The sequence below is a fragment of the Haliotis asinina genome, chromosome 3, assembly GCF_037392515.1.
Source record: "Haliotis asinina isolate JCU_RB_2024 chromosome 3, JCU_Hal_asi_v2, whole genome shotgun sequence".
NCBI classification, from domain to species: Eukaryota; Metazoa; Mollusca; class Gastropoda; order Lepetellida; family Haliotidae; genus Haliotis; species Haliotis asinina.
In genome coordinates this window covers 17254098-17272810 of record NC_090282.1, presented here as the reverse complement: position 1 = coordinate 17272810, position 18713 = coordinate 17254098, and the positions used below count along the sequence as shown (strand labels likewise).

Genomic DNA, 18713 nt, shown 5'->3' with positions numbered 1-18713 from the left:
ACTTTGAGACAGACTACATGAACCTACATGATATAGGTGTAATTGTACTATGGTAAGTTCATTGATACTTACATTTACAAATACAGTATTAGCCGTGGACACTTTGGATATATTTATTTTAGAATCAACCATGATATTTATTTAGTAGAAATTAATCAACAGAGCACACTTAGTGTAGGGAACTTTTCCTAAAGCAGCGGGGGCATCCGTGTCCCTGGACACAAATTTTTCTTGTTTTCTTTTACTGACACTCTTAATCCAAAGGAATGATTTCAGCACTGACTAAATGTGTGAACATTGTTTTATATACTCTTTGGTACCGTACTTGTACTAATCATCTTGTCAGTGAAATCCATTTATGTTTGGATAGCTCTAATCTATTCTAATTTCCTCAAAAGTATTGTCACTCTTTACACCATAAGGATTCAGTTTCTGGAGTATTGCCTCCCTGTATGTCCATAAACCGTTGCTTGCTTTCAGAACATGTGTGGGAGTGGTGATGATCAGCAAGACAATGACATGGAGCTGCTGTCCCTAACAGACCTCGGTCTGCTGGCCATGCAGTCTCGTCTCACAGGGGAGTCGGACCACGACCTGGACCAGGAGTCTAGTGGCCAGTCATCTCCGGGCAAGCCTTTCCTTACTTCCAGCCCACGTGACACTGTGAGTTGATGTTCGTCCCTCCACCTCCTGCAGTCAGTTTTTGAGTATCTTTGTTCACTTTCACACTCCTATGTGGGCATTTACCCTAACAGACAGTTCCTTCATAGCAGATGAACTTTGGTGTTGAAACTTGTATATATGGCTCCATGTAGCTCCTCAGCCTCTGCAGAACCAACTATCATCCATCGTCCAGTGGTTCCTCAGCACATGGCATCTACCACAAACTCCCTTTAAGGTCATAGATGGAAGTGTTCTCGAGATTACTCTATGATGCATCTAACCCTCATGAGTCGAGAGCAGTTACTAGCCTCGACTACGGCACTCCACAGTAACTCCTCTTTGGTATCCATCATTAGGAGGTGGGATTGGAGATCAGAGGTGGTGGTCGTTGTACTTCAAAACTTAAGGAGGGATAAGTGATTGTAAACCAAAAGTCACTGTGTTCTGTAATCTGATTGGTTGAAAAACATGATCAAATGGTATTAGATTCCCAGAAACTGCAAGACTATTCACTGCGTATTTACAAGTAAACAATTATTTTGTTGTGTCATCAACAGTGGTGACGTCATTCAAATCATATTGTGACGTAAAGTTAGAATGACGTCACAAATGAGCAACTCTAGATGCTACCATGGGAACCAGCTGAAACGGCCAGCTGATGACACTTTACTGCTGTACTCATACTCGATGTAAACGAGTGCGGACAGTAAAACCCCTTTGGTTTACTTTTTTGTTTACAATGTCGATAGACATCATGTGTTGGCCAATTTCCGGGTGTTATTGAGTATTTGAAGCACGGGAATGCATTTGGAACCGACGCCGTCGGTTCCAAATGCATTCCCGTGCTTCAAATACTCAATAACACCCGGAAATTGGCCAACATGACGCCGTCGGTTCCAAATGCATTCCCGTGCTTCAAATACTCAATAACACCCGGAAATTGGCCAACACATGATGTTTGTCTCCTAAATGGACACCCAGGTTCAGAACATTACTGAACTGATCCACATTTCATGGTAATAGTAACCTCAACACAACTGCTTACATTAGACTGTAATATGCTTACCAACGAACTACTTATAATTAACATATGATGATTGAAGACGCATTCTTATAGGCTTCCAAAGAATTGTTATTATATGATGATGCTATCTGGTAAAAAATGGACATACAAATTGGGTTTCTTCTGTTAGAAAATTTCTATTCTCAAAGGGTGTTTGGCTTTGTATGGGAAGATTAGTACATGTATGTCGTTTCTGAGGGTAAGTTTCTTTTAGAGCTAATGCAAAGATAAAAAGATATGGTGTGAAAAGATATCACTTTCAAGTAAATGTTTGTATTATAAGATGTTTAAATGTACTTTTGACGCAGAAATATATATTTCATGACTAAACGTAAAAAAAAGTACAGTATAGCATTGAGCAGGTTGAGATGTTCTTCACATGATTTATTTAACAAAAGAGGATGATTTTAAAATGTGATAAAAGAAAATAGAACCTGCAAATTATGTGATGTTAACCAAATAGATGACGAATATCATTTTGTCTTAATTTGCCCTGCTTATAATTCCATGAGAAAGTTATATATCAAGAAATATGATTGTGCCCATCCAAAACTTTATAAGTTCTCAGCATTGTTAAAAAACAAAAACCATACTGTACTTCAAAACTTGTCCATGTTTGTGTACTATGCCACGTCATAAAGGACAGAATATATCTTAGAACACAATGTAACCTAAAGATGACCATTTTCACGTCTTCTACAGGCCTTTGGCCTTTCAGTACAGGAAATAAATATCATCATCTGATACAGTTCCACTAAATAATAACAGAAACATGGAAGGCAATTACAACAATGTTTACCAATAAACTACGCTGCTCTATAACACTATAAATAAATTCATATTTTGACTTTGAAACACATACATGTACTTGATTTTGTGACTTTTCAGGATCACAAGAGCCCAACTGGTGTCCAATCAGGAGATGGAGAAGACATTTTCCCCACCTCTTCCATCTGCTCCTCTGAGTCTGGAAGTCATGACAATAAGATGATTAATGTTGGCAGTCTTCTTAGGTTAGTTTAACCAGACACTTCTTGTGGCAGTCACTACGATACATCATCTGCTCTTACCATCACACTTATAATTGTTTCATAGCACACATCATCAACAGATTTTACACCTGTTTTGAACTCATATTGGTGGGAAGCCCATTTGTGGAAACTGATGTCATATGTGTGAGATCAAAATCCAGGTCTTTGACTGGCTACTCCATCAAGATGAACTGGGGTCAGATGATGACAGACTGCCTCTGTATTGTCATATATTGACTGGTTCCTCTAGCTGATTAGTCACATTTTGGAAGAACTTGTATATGGTCAATGTCTGCTGAGGTTCTTACTTTTCTAATCTATACATTGTCGTTCAGCTCCAAATAACTTCTTTCTGTATGTGCTGTCTGCTGATGGTTCATGTCAGATGATGGTATGATGCATGGTCTAACTGCCTATTCAACAGCTCATCCCAATCATATTCAAGCATACAGAACTCACTAAGTCTATCTGAAACTCAAAGTTGGCAAGTAAGGAAGTCATATCACGTTTTGGGTTACATGTGATGAGGCTGATTGACTTTTATATCATTGTCTGACCTATGCTTCCTAATGAAATTTTAGTGTTTACTTTAGAGTGAGCGATTTGGACATCTCTGAAGGGAGGTTATTTTAGTTAGGAAGTTAACATTGTATTTGAATCCAGACCTGTTGCTGACAGCATTCCGATACAGTTTTTGAGATGGCACTTGTGACAGCTTCATCGAATATATACATTCCCTAAGGGATCCATGCTTATAAACCAACAGTGATGTCACTGTATTGTTCTCAAGGGACACTTTTTTCTTAATATCCTCAAATCTGATTCAATCTCGCTTCCGAGGGATATTATCTAAATAATATCCCTCTGCCCTGTGCATTATTGTAATAACGTCCCTCTGCCCAGGAGCTTTGAATTATTACTTGTTTTGAAGATTGATACGACTTTGTCTTGCCATCACTAAATATGATCGTAAAATATTACATTAATGACAGTTTTCAAAATGTAGTGCCGACACCAGGTTTCGAACCTGTAACCCTTCACATGCTGGCTTAGTGGTTTATCCACTGGGCTATGAAGGGCTGCTGTGAAGAACGTTGTTTCTCAGTGCATCGTGTGTTTCTTACAAGACAGGTAGTGCGGTAAGCGCAAAGGCAAGACACAGTTACCGTATGCGAAACATGTGCATTGGGTAGCAAGGCATCAGCTGTCAGTCTCATTCCATTTGATTTCATCGGTGAATACCAAATGTTGAAAATATATCTAAAGTATATATCTAAGGTTGGTTTATAAGGTAGGCATAACATAGCTCGTGGGCTTTTTGAAAAGTAAGCCCTCTTCCTTTCAACCCTTGGGCATTTCCCGCATGAAGCGGGCTTACTTTTGAACAATGCCTGCAGGTCATGTTATATCCAACACTTCAATAGCTAAAATGGATAGAATTATCATTAAAACTCCTGCACGTTATCAGAAATGAGTAAGCCACTGTATCTTGATAATGCCCACAAAATGCTTGACGACGGGCCATTATCAAGCCCATCATAAGATGTCATAAGTAGCTCAGCTGTTGAAGTTCTGTGTGAGTCTCCAACTGCTCGTTTGAACTTGGATTCATTATTGTTGATGTGTCTGGCTCACATTCGTCACATGTACCTGTGCCATTATGCACTTTCTTGCCTGTGCCAACCATAACAATTGTACCATGAATTACCACAAACAGCAGTGAAAATATCGACTGGAAGTCTAACGTTGCTGAGCACTGAGAAAAATGGTGGCTGGTAGTATGGGCAAAGGTCAAGGTCGAATGTCGTCACTATCAATAGTGAAGTCATCAGTGTTGTTCTATGGCGTGTCTGTTTTTGCAAAATCTGTGTCAGTGACTCCTGTCTTTTGTTGTTAGCAGTAAATGCTTTTTAGCCGATGCGGTTGTTTTTTTTATTATGCTCATTTTATTTAAAATTCTGTTCATATTAGCTATAATAACGGTAACGCTATTTTTCAGGGTATTATCATTTTCAGGAGCCCTGGGTTTTTTCATCTGCCTTCCTTCGTCGGGCAGTTAGTGAAAGACCTCGGACTTCTGCAAATGATAATGCCCTGAAAAATAGCATTTATTAAATACCCTTATAATAGAACTGGTCTCCAGCATAACCTACCTCAGAGGCTGATTGTAAGATGGGACAACAATGGTTGGTCAGGCTCAGGGATCAAATGCTCAAATGTCACTCTACTTTGAACTAACAGTGGTAACGGACTAAGTAAAGACTGCTTAACTTAACAGATCGGATAAGCTAACTCTATTCTTTGGTCTCAGCCAATTTCTTCATTAATTATCACTATCAGAGCCATATTAACTAAACTCAGATAACTAAAGAATACCACCTAGCTAAACGTCTTCTTACAGTCCCTGGAAGTAAATTACTTAACAAAAGAGACAGGATTAAATTAGCAATCACCACACATTCAGTTGAAGCACATAGCCTCTTGCTGTAGCTGTATCCCCTAGGGTTGGTGTCATGTCTATTTCACATCATCATATTCCTCCTGGTCCTTCACCTCTGCTACAACAGACAGATGCAAGAACGAAGATGTAGAGACCACATAGAGTATCTGAATGCCATTCACAGTGTCATCTTGTCACTCCGGCGAATGCAAACACGAGACCTCCGCAGCAAGGTATACAGACTATAAACGCTATCCAGAATATCTTCCAGTCATGGCCAGCAAATAAACATCATGAGAAATAGTAATTTTTCCTTATCCTGACTCATGCTTATTATGCTTATGTCCTCCCTCTATCCAAAGATAGTGGAACACTTGAAATCCTTTGAAGTTCCCTTCTAATTGAAGTGGACGTACAATACACTCACCCACCAGAAGCCTCCCTCTCCCACCAGTACAGTCTCAGTTGATGCTTCCAGTGTCAGTGGCGGCTGCCGACAGTTGATCCGCATATATTATGTCCTTTGTGCACACCTATTTGTTCCTACACTGTTCACTGTGAACTTTGTAAGAATTTATCTGATTCAGAATTTGCATTAAATCTATATACTGTTCAAGGGCATGCTAAGGATAAACAACACAGGCTCTCTTATGTCATGTTGATTCTGTGTCTAGTAACTGCAATCACTGTTGATCACATTCATGATTTTAGTGATCAGCGAGACATACTTGGGGCATGGGCAAGATACCAGCAAGACTCCATCTAGATCACTGGAGAAGGCATTGTCAGAATCAGGATCATCTCAACCTAAGAAGTGAAGTAACTACACTATGTGGCTTTTACGAAGTCCTTCAGCAATGAGATCGTCTCCCCCCTCCACCCCCAACAAAATGTCACATCTACGACAAACCTGCACTACTACTTCCTGAGGTACAAGATCATCAGCACTCCTGATCATCTTTCAGCATCCGCTAGACCTTCATCAACTACATTGACAACAATGCTACAACCTCCAGAGAGTCTATCTACTATCTACGCAGACATCTACAATGTCTACAGTCAACACATCAGATGCTTCTGCGAATCAACCACATGCACCGCAGTCACTGGATACTGGCCTCTTCATGCAAAAGTTCACCACTCATGATGAACATGATGGATCGCTGTTTTGAAGAGGAATGGAAACACCAGTCAGCAGTTACAACAACAGTCGCCCTTCGTAACGGTCCATCGGCTGCAGCGTCCATCAGATGAGGAGGAGGCATCGTATGCGTGCTCCCGTTCACAAAAATAATCGCCATTGGCTGTATCATCGCGTCACAGTTTGGATGAAGCTCCTTCCAACGACTCGCCAAGTGCTTGCACTGATGGATCCCACTACAGCCGCAAGCACTCCCTTTCTACATCCCCTGTTCGTCAGAGACACCCTCATTGTTTTGTCTTCTTCATCAGGTGTGGATTCCTGCAGGCATGCGGAAAGACATTCAAGGATTGGCATTTGTTCCAGGCATGCACATAGACTGGTGGATCACAATGATGTTCGCTGCATGGACATCGTTCCACACTCATGAATCGTCCAACTAGATCACTGGGCGAAGCCCTTTTCTCAGACTCAGAAATAACATTGTGGATTACACACATGTTGAACCTTGTCTCTCCATTAAAGCACTCCAACGAAGCTCATACCTATAAGATGAGTAACAAGGACATCAACACATTGACGTTTTCTCTGATTGCGGTGATATCTACAATCCCTGAAACTTTGCGACTAAGTACCAGCAACAACATATTTGGGCCTCCAGCACTCGTTGATTCCCATTACATCACATGGAGCCCTTTATGAAAGCACCCGATGTAGATGAAGCCTACAAGGTCATCAATGAGACTCGCAACAGATCCTACAAAGTGGATAAGCAACTGGTTCAACTGGATGTAACCACTCAGTGTACCTTCTGCAGACTCGCCCGTTTCAGGGCTATCAAGGAAACTGTCATCTCCAAGTTCAGCAACCCGGAGACCGAAGTAGATAGGATGATCCTCTCTGTGCTCACCACTCAGAAGAAGGATCAACAGTTCATCTCAGAGCATCTAGCCTCAACATTTGCGTGATTGAATCTGCGCTGGGAAGGATTATCATCAGCGTCATCTTGGGCAACAGCTTTACTAAACCCTTGTATCAGGCTCTCAGTCAGCATCTGCGGTATTTGACGTTAGAATTGAGGACATCACTAACACTGTCACCCAGGACTCCAGGGAAGAAATGATGATAGAGTCAGTCAACACTTTGACTACTGTCCTCAAGCAGACATCTCGGCCTTACTCCAACAAGTCAAAGTTCTCCAGGGTCCAGAGAGTGAGAGACAAGAAGTACAATGCTTTGCAGAACCAAGATTCAGCAATTTTCATTGCTCAAATGGAGAAAACAGGCACTCCCATGGAACAGGACATCCTGCCAGAGGCACTAAAGGAAGAAAGCGCTGAAGATCAGGTGCGGAATGACTTGCGCCTTCCACCCCAAGTTGTTTCCGTATTACCTTCATGAGTGGGAGGACATCTACAACACTATTGGAAGAATTGGGGATTTCTCAATGATGATTACGTCTTGAGTATCCTATGAGATGCTACAAGATCCCACTACAGGCAGCACCACCACTTGCAAGAGACCCAGCACTCTTCATGTACGCCATGGATCAACAAGACAAGTTAGCCAACGCCATATCATCTCTTCTAGAGAAAGGCTCAATCAAAGAACTACACCTTGATCAACTAACACCAGGATTCTACTCCTCAATTTTTCTTGTACCCAAGGAAAACTCCAAGGAAAAGTTTCGACTTATATTCAACATGAAGGAGTTCAACAAGGACCATCTACTGAAACCAGAACGGTTCATCATGATCCATCTACCACAACTGTGACATCTCATCCGTCTGGCGGATTATCTAGCCAGCATCGATCTACAAGATGCCTACTTCAACCCATGTGTCACCAAGCCCATCATCACTACCTACATCAGCAGAGACTTTGCAGCGCCTTTTACCTCGACGATGGCATTCAAGCTCGTCATGAGACAAGTCAAGTCAGACTACATCAAGCTGCTGACTCAACTCAGATGGCTTGTGAATCAACGGAAGTCGGAATTAGAGCCACAACAAGGTCTTCAATTCCTCAGGATTCGATTCAGCACTCCATTGATCTGCATCGTCGTCCCAGAGAATCAGTGGGTCAAACTTCAGGCCATGATAGTACAAGCTCCACTCTCTCCGTTACCACTACGACAGTGGCAGTGTCTACTCAGCCCGTTCACATCAGCGCAGGATGATACAACAATCTGTACGTCATTGGTCAGCACCATTGAGGAACAAAGTACAGAAGGTTTATACCGACAACTCCACTGTAGCATTCTACATGAACAGGCAAGGATCAACATGATCTCACACACTGCTACAGCTGACCTTTCAACTCTTTGACATTGTCAATGACTCGAACTTCCACATAAAGGCATGTCACATCCAAGGTGCACGCAACATCATTGTCGATGTGCTGTCATGCCTTTTACAACCATCTCCAACGGAATGGATGCGTTTCGACTCTCTGATCTCCACATTCGGATCTCCACTAATAGAGTTGTTTTCCACAAGGTTCAACAACTGTTTCCATCTGATTCTGTAAGCATAATAAGCATGATAAGGAAAAATATGTAATTTTCTGAATACAATTGAATATTTTATACTCATCATGACTCATGACGTCAAGCCCTTCCAATCGCCCCTCTCAGAAATGTTGAATTCACTGTAATTTTCGTGTCGGGTTTATGAGATTTCGGAGAGAATGCCAAACATGGCTGGTCATGTAACGCATTGACGGGAAAAGGAGGCTTCTTGTGGGTGAGTGTATGTCCACTTCGGCCACTTCGGTTAGAAGGGAACTTCAAGGGATTTCAATAGTGTTCCACTATCTTCACATACAGGGAGGTGATAAGCATAGTAAGTATGGAGTCAGGATAAATATAGCTTATCAAATTTATTCAGAAAATTACATTTTTACCATATTGACTTTTTGTTCACCTAACTTTGGGTGATTGATCCAACACCATTGTCACCACATTGAAAATGTTAACTTTATGGGGAGAAGGCCTTGGAAGATGAAACAATATATAGTAGGATTTTGACATTATAATGTGCTCACAGAAATGTGATCCGATTTTAAAAATATCAGCAATTATTTCTTCAAAAGTCACGTGGGCCTGTGGGCCTCTTTACAAACAGTTTCACCTGTATCATGTCATTGTTAGTAATATGCTCCTATGTAAGAGGGAAATATGATTCTTCCACAGATTCCTCTGACGCGTGAGAATCTGAGAGAGCTGATGAAAGCCTCCTCTGGGACTGAGAGGGATAGTCGACTTGGCCAAGTGTATGTACATCCCAGTTTGACTTATAGCTGATAATCTAGAGACACAGTAATGGACTTGATGGATCCTTTTGCTTCTCCACAGGAGTACTTAAGAAAAGACAACCTTGGATGCATGAGTACCTATTACATGTACTATTGTTACTACTGCAGAATACAGATTTTCCAGAAACATTTAAGATCTGTATGACCAAAACACAGAAACTGCTGATGGCAAGGCCATGATTTGTTTTAGACGGTTCTCTCGCAATTATAACCGCCGTATGTCCATGGACACGAGTCTGTCAGGAGACACCTCTTCCTTGAGTCAAGATGGAGGACGATTATCCATTTTCGGGCCAGTATTTATGATACAGAGACGGAGTCGTGCGGGGTCGGTGTTGGGACAACTACAAGGGACAAATTCAAGGTATATCGACCCATTTTGTAGCTACATGTGAAGTGTGAGGAATGACTGCAGAGTCATATGATTTGTAGTGTGCACATGAAGTTTTAAAGTGTCATCCCAAACATAACCAGTTGCATTTGACCAGCGCTAAAGGCATTGTGCATTCAAGAATAATATACTAATGTTCTTTAAGCCATATGCCATATGTAACCTTAGCTCCAATTATATCAAGAGATCAGAATATCCTTTAAAGCATTTGGAATGATGTTTTGCTTAGCGTTTGACCTGTGTGTTGTCTAGACGCAAGTCTCGAATGTGGGAGCGTGATTACCTCCGTGTTGAGACCTGGGATGACCTCATAAGCTTAGATGAAAAGACTGGCAGTGGCGGATCCCCTGCAGCCATGACACAGAATATAATCCTCAGAACACTAAAATGGTCACGGTACGAAAAGCAGCGTCACTCTACCACCTACTATACATTATGTGATGCATATATGATGCATATCATGAATATTGGGTAATGAGTACAAATTGCCAATGGATGAAGTAGTGTTCATATGCTCAGTGAAACAGTAACAGATCAAATCTCTGACATGTTTTGACCATGTGGAGAGTGTTATGTATGTTAATAATAAGTCGTGACCACTGTCAAACTAAATACATGTGTTGACTGTTATATTGTCCAGCTACTGGATATTAGAATCTAATATTCATGAATGATGAATTGAAGTCATGAAAACAGCCCTAGTAAATACTGTCTTGAAGTTGCCACAAATCAATGTGACAGGACTACACAGGAGGGTATGTTCTTAGTACAAATCTTTATGAAGTTTATCGGAGGATGCATGTGCAACAGGGCCTGGATTAATCCCACAGATGACACCATTACTCTGTCATCTTTTTTATCATGTTTTACCTCTTTGGTGAAGTGGACTAGGTGTCGGACCTTGGATCAGAAGGACCATGGTTTGAATCTGATCTAAGAAATGTTATGACTGCTGGATTTCTTAGGAACCCATTAAACTAGAAAAACATTAGACCCTTATATTCTATTTTGTGTAGGATTGAACGAGTTTGGTACATTGTGAATACATACAAATACTTACAAAAGATTTCTGCAGGAAAATGAACTCTGTGCAAGGTGACAGCATAGAGGAACGGGAAGCAAGGCGACAACCCCTCTGGCAACAGGTGGCAATGGAGAAGACCACTGATATGTTTCCAAAGAGCAAGTAAGTCAAAGAGATGTAAAAAACACCATTGTTTTTATCTTGAGCAAGGAAGTCCCAGAAATGTAAGACTGAGGTCTATGAGTCCTGGAAGGCATCTAAAGATAAAATATAGACTTTTGTGAGAGAAAATGTCTGGTTGGTTGAGCAGCAATATCTCAACCAGTACCCGAAAATTTTGATGCATTGACCTAGATGATGTGTATATATTGTGGTGGATAATGATGGTTAGTATATTTATGTTGTGGTGTCTAGCCGGAAGCAGAACAAGGTGGGAGATAATGCTGTGATGGTTCAGAGGGTGAAGCACAACTTTGGCAAGCTGAAGCACAACCTACAGATGGAGTCGGATGCTGAACTGCAAAGACTGGAGAGGTGCGCACTGGAACAGTGTGATTGGTGTGAGAGACATAGTATCATAGTGTAGTGACACTTGGTAGCGGGATATGACACAGGGACTGTTGGATCTTGCAGTTTGATGTGTTTCGGACATCATGTAAAAGCCAAATGGTATTGAGACTAGAATATAAGATGGATTGGTTGGTCTTTGTCATTGCATGTACCTTTGGATTTGATAGTTAGTCTTGTGTTGAGACATGACAGATATCACCAGAGTTTGGAATGATGTCATTTCGTTTTTATGAGACAAGATATGATTATTCCCCCACAGAACAAAGATGGTGTCATTCAAGTTCAAGATGCAGTGTTTTGATGACATGCAGCCAAGGTCCCTTTTTGAGAGTCACTTTGAGCGCATGCAAAATGCTGTACAACTTATCAGTGCCAACCCTGATGTGGAAATACAGCCATCTAGGTGGTAAGCATATACATGTAGCTATCATATCTGAGTTGAGTTGCCACAAACAAAGTAGCCATTAGCTTTGACCTGTCAGAACGGGCAGATCTACAAATGTGTGGATTAGTGAAATAAAGTTTGCATTAATTCTTTTGACTTTGCAAAAAAATTCTAATGTCTTTGTTGTCCAGGTATGATGAGCTGAGAGAGAGAACTCACATGAAGATAGCAGAAAATGATCCAGATATTAATGAAGCCTTGTCAAAGATCGGCCGATTCTCTCAGTTTGGAGCGAAGACTATTGTTCATGCAAAAGTAATTACAACATTGGTATCCCACAAGGTACCACAGTACTACTTATGGGTATAATGGATTATGAATGTAGTTGTATCGTTATGAGAGGGTTTATTGTTAGTCTGCAAGCATTATCTGGCCACTTCACATCACCTGCTGTTATCATCATTATCATGTTAAAAAACTTCTCATTTGCCAGGAAAAGACTTTCATGGCATCAAAAGTGTAGTTTTCAATAACATTCATTTCTAATAGATGTTAGTAATAATCACCCATATATTTTGGAATGTCTTAGTTCAGCCAGCTAAGCAAGGCCTTGGCAGGAACACAACATTTAGCTAGGTAAACTAGGAATGCCTGAGGTGCTGTTTGCTGTTGAGAGCTATGTACCTGTGTAGGTTTCTTAGTAAAATGGTGAACATCTAATGCCTACTTTGCCTAATGCCTTATATTTGAAACTATTGTCATAAAAAGAATGATATTTAGCATAAAAGGGATATGAAATGAGTGCCCATGGCAAACAATGTTTACAACAGAAGTGCCTAAATGTTAAATATATTTAGCCATCTGTGTGCCTAAATGTTATTTAGGCATCTGTGTCGTTTAGACAGTATGATAAGGGCACAAATATAGTGTTGTATTTATTACCAAAGTTGTCAAACTGAGGAAAATAATCTCAAATCGACTTTCAAACATAGGTTGGCTACCTGTTGTCGCCGCATGTAGAATGCAACGTCATGTAGGAAGTGTGATGTCATATCATTGTTCATGATGTCATCTCACCAGGATGAAATGATATCCTGCCCCAAGGCATAATATGAAAAATATGAACGGTGATATTTCCATCCCTGTAGATAATAAAATATGATATGTTAAATCTGCTGCATCTGTTAATGTAAATGTTTAAAACTAATATATGTCCACTGCATAATTTTACTCAATGCCAAAAAGCAGTAACATTTTTGTTGGTTATGTCAACACTGACGACATGTAGTTATATGTTTGTTATAGTTCTGTCTGGCGGTTGTATCCCAGTATGCATTTCAGGCCAAGTTGTGTCTCCTTGTAATGTCGCTGCCTGCGTATGAAGTCTGCAAAATCTCCATGCAAGCTGCATTGAAGGTGAGTGCTGTCAGGATGCTGTTTGTCCTTGGTAGACATGGCAGCAAGGCGATAGGCAGCAAGTAAACAGGATCACAATGCAGCAATTATACCTCAGAAAGGATCACACTGCAGCAAGTAGACAGACAGGATCACACTGCAGCAAGAAGACATCAGATAGGATCTCACTGCAGCAAGAAAATATCAGTGATTGAAGTGGTATTTGTTAGTGTTGAGGTTAGTGACTGGTTGACGATGTTTAAGTTGTTGATGGTGTTGTAGAGCACCTCATTCTGAGGTTTCTGATGTTTGGAGGGTGATGCTGTTTTTTATAGATGCAGTAGTTACCAATTTTGCAACTGAAGGGCCAATGTCATCTTGATGCTAAAACTATTGCTGATGTTGCAGTTTGTCATGGAAAAGATCTTGGTGGGCCAGGAGGAGGTCCTCCATCACTGGCTCAATCAACGCCGACTACCCTGGGTGCTGGTACGGTAATCAACTGTAAATCACCTTAGTAAAGACAGTAATTATATCCTGGTGGTGTTGTCTGCTGTTGTGTGGTATTGATGGATTCATCGCACAAGAACACTGGACACATTCCGTCTAACTGTTACTCAAATTTAGCTTGCATTCCTCAGCACCAGAACCATTCCTCAGTACCAGAACTGTTTGGGCCTTCATAAGCACCAATATACTTTTCATCTTTCCACTGGTTCTAGATTTCCTTGTAGGTTGGGAATGTTGGAGTAACCTGGTCGTTAAACTGTTCACTTGTGACATCAACAGTCTGTATTCACTGCTTGGGAATTCCCCCACCACCCTACTGACTTGGTTGACACATGTCATCATAGATCTGTAGAAAAGTGCCCATGATGTCAGTCACTGGATTGTCTGTTTTAGAGCTGACTACTTACAGACTGGCTGCATATGGCTGGAATATTGCTGACTGCAATGCTGTAACAACAAACAAACTGAAAGCAGCCCCAAACCCCACTTTATACTTACTCAAGTTGTTACGACATATTCACATGGTGTGAGCCTTCCTATAGATACGTACCTTCACACGCAGGCAGACCCTGCTCCACAGTAAGAACAACACAACAGTCATATTATGTAGGTCTTATTCTTCAGTTTTATATCAGATCTTTGGATAAATGTACCTAGTAAATGTACTGGAAGTAAAAGTATAAAACTAAACATTATTATGACGGCTAGCATCTAGAGATGCCTGTGTAAACAGCAGTATGTACAAACACTACAATAAACAGGACACATCACTTGACAACTGTGCACATGGGTGCTTTGAGTAATGATACAAGGCACTGTGTGCGATACCAACCAACAAGCATGTGATATGGCATCACAGAAGGTGATGCGGTGGTATGAGACATTTGATAATGTACATGATTTGTCATATGACATTACAAGGGACATATGATTGTATAGATTATGTCATACGACATCAAAAGGCACATTTTAAATCTAGATGTGTGATACGATACCACAAGGCACATTCCATGATATGTATGGTGTGATATGACATCAAAGGGTACATTTAATGATATTATGACATGATATGAAATCACAAGGCTGATATGAAGATGTGCTTCATGTGAGATATGAAATTGCAAGAACATATGATACAGATGATGTAAAATGACAAGGCAGTTGAATGATATATATGACATGATCACAAGGCACAAAGGACATCTGATGATATAGAGGATGTGATGAAACGAACAAAATGGATATCCAGACTTGCTATTCTTCATATGTTTGTGACCTAAAGGTAATTCTTAACACATTAGCAAAGATCAAAGTTAAGAATTCCTAGGGCTAAGAATGTTTTGAGAATAAGGGCCCTGGCCCGTCCCACGTTATTAGCATCTTATCTGTCACTCAAATGTTCTACATTACGAGATGGCAAATTTTGGCTTCTGCCTATTTTGTATTATCCTCGACTGAATCCATGTGTTTTCATGGATGCTGATGTCCATCCATACAGATCATTACATATCCCTGGTATCCAGGTTTATTTAAGACTATCTGATTTACCGTAACTCCAAACACACCAAAGTCCCAGGTTTGATTCCAGTGTAGACACCAAAAATTTGTGACCTGATTCTCATCATGTGTTTTAACCCTCGGCAAATCACTTCATCCACACTGCACTCAGTCCACCCAGCTGGTTAAACTGGGTACCTAGAAGCAGATGTACAGACCTAATGATCTCACAGGATCTCTCTGAAACAGTAAGAGGTCCAGGTTTTGGGTGTAGAGGAAAACAATTTATCAAATTATTCCATCTAATATACTTGTAATGAAAAGACAATGACTTCCTAGAAGTATTTGTTTTCATGGAATATTGCATGGTGTTGAAATATGAACTTATCAGCAGCAATTTTGTGTATGATACAAAACAACATCCTGTGATATGCCATCACAAACAGAAAATACAACATGACAAGAGAGTAGAACTGACATCACAATATCTGCATGGTGATAATACCTGAACACTATTATGCAGTATGTAAAACATGAACCTTTGTTTCTGTAAGATGGTTAAGTCACATTCAACAATGAACACTGACTGTGATAAGAAGTTTTGAGGTAAATATTCAATAAAAAAATTTCATATAACTGTCCACAGTAATTGAGTCTATATGAATGATGGTGCCTTCAGTAAAATACATGAGTTCAAGAAAGCTGAAAAAAACTTTAAAATCCCATAAGACAACTATTCCAGTGGGTAAAACAATCTTATATTCATAACATATGTGCACTTGATATGACATGCATGAGAAAAAACAGAACAGCTCCCCAGTGCCTCATGCTTGCCCTTCAGAGCAGTTAAACCATGGAGAGGCCACAACCTTGGTCAGTGGGGCATCCTAAACCATAATACAATTATACACATTCAGGGCTTGAACAGAACATAACCAGAATCAGTCCATGGACAAATTAAATCCTGCTCATAGCAAACTACTGAAATAATATTTAAGACAAAGGATTCTGAGAAGTGAACAAAAACGACAGGTTGACACTGAAGGTATCTGAAATATTGAAGGGACCCCACCCCCATGTACATCACCCGCCACCCCACAAGTGAATAGCTGAATATGCATACCATGTCATTAAACAGCTACAGTGCGTTCACTAGAGTTTCTGTAACCAACTGGCCAGCCAAATAACACAGTCCTGAACACAAGCTGTTCACATACAAAAATACGATTTTTCTACACTATGTGTTCACTTGTAAGACAGCAGGTGAGTTATGAGTAATTACTTATATTTGTTTAACTAAAGTAGACTTTGTTAGTGCTGGCACTACCAGACATGTATGCAGTATAGATATGCCACTTTTATTACAAAGGCAAACGAGACAATATTCCGGATTCTGGATTTCTCTGAAAAAAAATATTGACATTACAAAGGATGGTTTTCTGTCTAATGCTGTATGGCAACATGGAGTAAACCAACACAGAAATATGTACAAAAAATATGGACATATTTCTTTGGTGCTGTGAAACCATGGAAGTGATGTGACTAATATTACTAAAGGTAAATGGACTTGAGTGAGATATGATATGACTGCTATCACACTTACACGTGACACTTGTGTTTAACATATCTACATGATGGACAATACCACGTTCACAACTTCCAATATGAAAACGGGTTTTTACTGTACAGATGTTCAAGACTATCTCGGCTGCCTTCTAGATGTATAGTCACATTGATGGCCAAACTCTTTTAGTAGAAAGATGGATCAACTGCAGCCAAAATTGAAAAACTATCTACAACTTCCAGTTTACATTATTTGTTTGTCAGGTCTTCCTTCCTGGATTAAGAAAAAAGTATGACGACCCACAATAAATATATTTTTCTGTCCTTGACCAAACAATAGCCTTTAAAGACAAAAAAATTAAACTTTCTTTGCCAGATGTGAACAAGTTTACTTTATAAACAGTAAATCTACTTTCCTTTAAACACACCATCCATCATAAAGGTTTTCAAATTAATAATATGAATATAAAAATACATTTTACTTCAAATTAATTTACCAATTTGATAAAACCTGTTGTCATACACCTTTAAACCTTACATCTAACAATGTAGGCACCCATACAAACACTGAATGAATGTGTGATATATCTGGACTTTGTGTGTTCACAAAGCAAACATCTTGATGATTGTAACTCTCATACATAAACACTGCCTTACGACAGTCGTAGCACTAAGGTGATCGTAAATCTGTTACTATACACATAGACTTATGGTAGTCTCAGAGCTGACAAGAACATAATCCTCACCATTCTCTTCCCACAGAGATTACCCCTGTCATATTGTATGTAACCCCTGTTCTAATAGGTTATATTTCCGGGTTCTCATAAAATCCCCTTACAGCAAAAAATTGCAAAACACAAATTATCTCCCTACTTTCTATACACTAAAATCACGTATCATATGAACTTAGATCCAATACTGCAGCCGCCATGGAGTTAGTTGATCAGGATAGAATCTCGTTTTCATGTTTAACTAAAAAGCAGAAACTAGTACTATAGAGAATGCAGATATTAATTGACAAACTGTTTTTGTTGATGTGACACACAAGACGTTTAATGGCTAGCATGTCCATTGTCAACGACAGCGATGGGGACACCACTAATGCATGACAAGACTGGGTTCTGTCTAAAAGAAATGTTTGCACATCATGCTGAGGAAGAGGTTCCGGTTTTCCTGAAGCATACAGAAATTACTAAGGCTTTGCGAAACGATCTCTTTTGAAACAACGTTGCTGATTGCACAACTAAATCTGATTGCAATAAATCATCAATCCAGAATACTAAAACCATGAAAAGGCCGAATTAAAACAGAGGTTACGTAGGAAGATATGACAGTTCTCATACACTTTCATCAGTTGTAGTACAATGACACCTTGGTTCATGTCAACAGCACCATCTTCGTATCCTGAACACCACTGACTCTCAGCAGGGAACACAAAGCACAGTACTTGTGTCCATGGAATGAACCCAACAAATCCATGTTGGTGTATAAACTTGTACATCCACGTGAAATATTCTGGTACCATACACAAGAAGGAGCACTTGATTCATCATCTCTGCTGACTGTTCCTGTAAGTTTTTCACTCATAACACGTTTGGGAGGTAAACCTGAACAATTTATGCAGACAGGAAGCAGATGGTTTATAATTCGCTGAAAACATTCAACTTGCTTGAATTGTTACAAGCTTTTCACTTGGGACTGTAAATACTTACATCTAACAGTACT

At 40.0% G+C, this 18713-nt stretch overlaps 2 protein-coding genes across 2 annotated transcripts in view; one reads left to right on the top strand and one right to left on the bottom strand.

Moving 5' to 3' along the window:
* LOC137279268 (uncharacterized) overlaps window positions 1-13953 on the top strand; it is a 33237-nt gene extending 19284 nt beyond the window's left edge. The window contains exons 6-17 of the mRNA XM_067811775.1: window positions 481-663; window positions 2615-2739; window positions 5325-5430; window positions 9532-9611; window positions 9844-10017; window positions 10297-10440; window positions 11120-11230; window positions 11483-11602; window positions 11898-12044; window positions 12215-12365; window positions 13365-13439; window positions 13827-13953. Of these exons, the coding sequence (XP_067667876.1) occupies window positions 481-663; window positions 2615-2739; window positions 5325-5430; window positions 9532-9611; window positions 9844-10017; window positions 10297-10440; window positions 11120-11230; window positions 11483-11602; window positions 11898-12044; window positions 12215-12365; window positions 13365-13439; window positions 13827-13916 (1506 nt within the window). The 3' untranslated portion in view covers window positions 13917-13953. The remainder of the gene's footprint in view (window positions 1-480; window positions 664-2614; window positions 2740-5324; window positions 5431-9531; window positions 9612-9843; window positions 10018-10296; window positions 10441-11119; window positions 11231-11482; window positions 11603-11897; window positions 12045-12214; window positions 12366-13364; window positions 13440-13826) is intronic.
* Window positions 1-18713, bottom strand: part of LOC137277575 (V-type proton ATPase subunit H-like) — a 100676-nt gene that overhangs the window by 21975 nt on the left and 59988 nt on the right. The window lies entirely within an intron of this gene.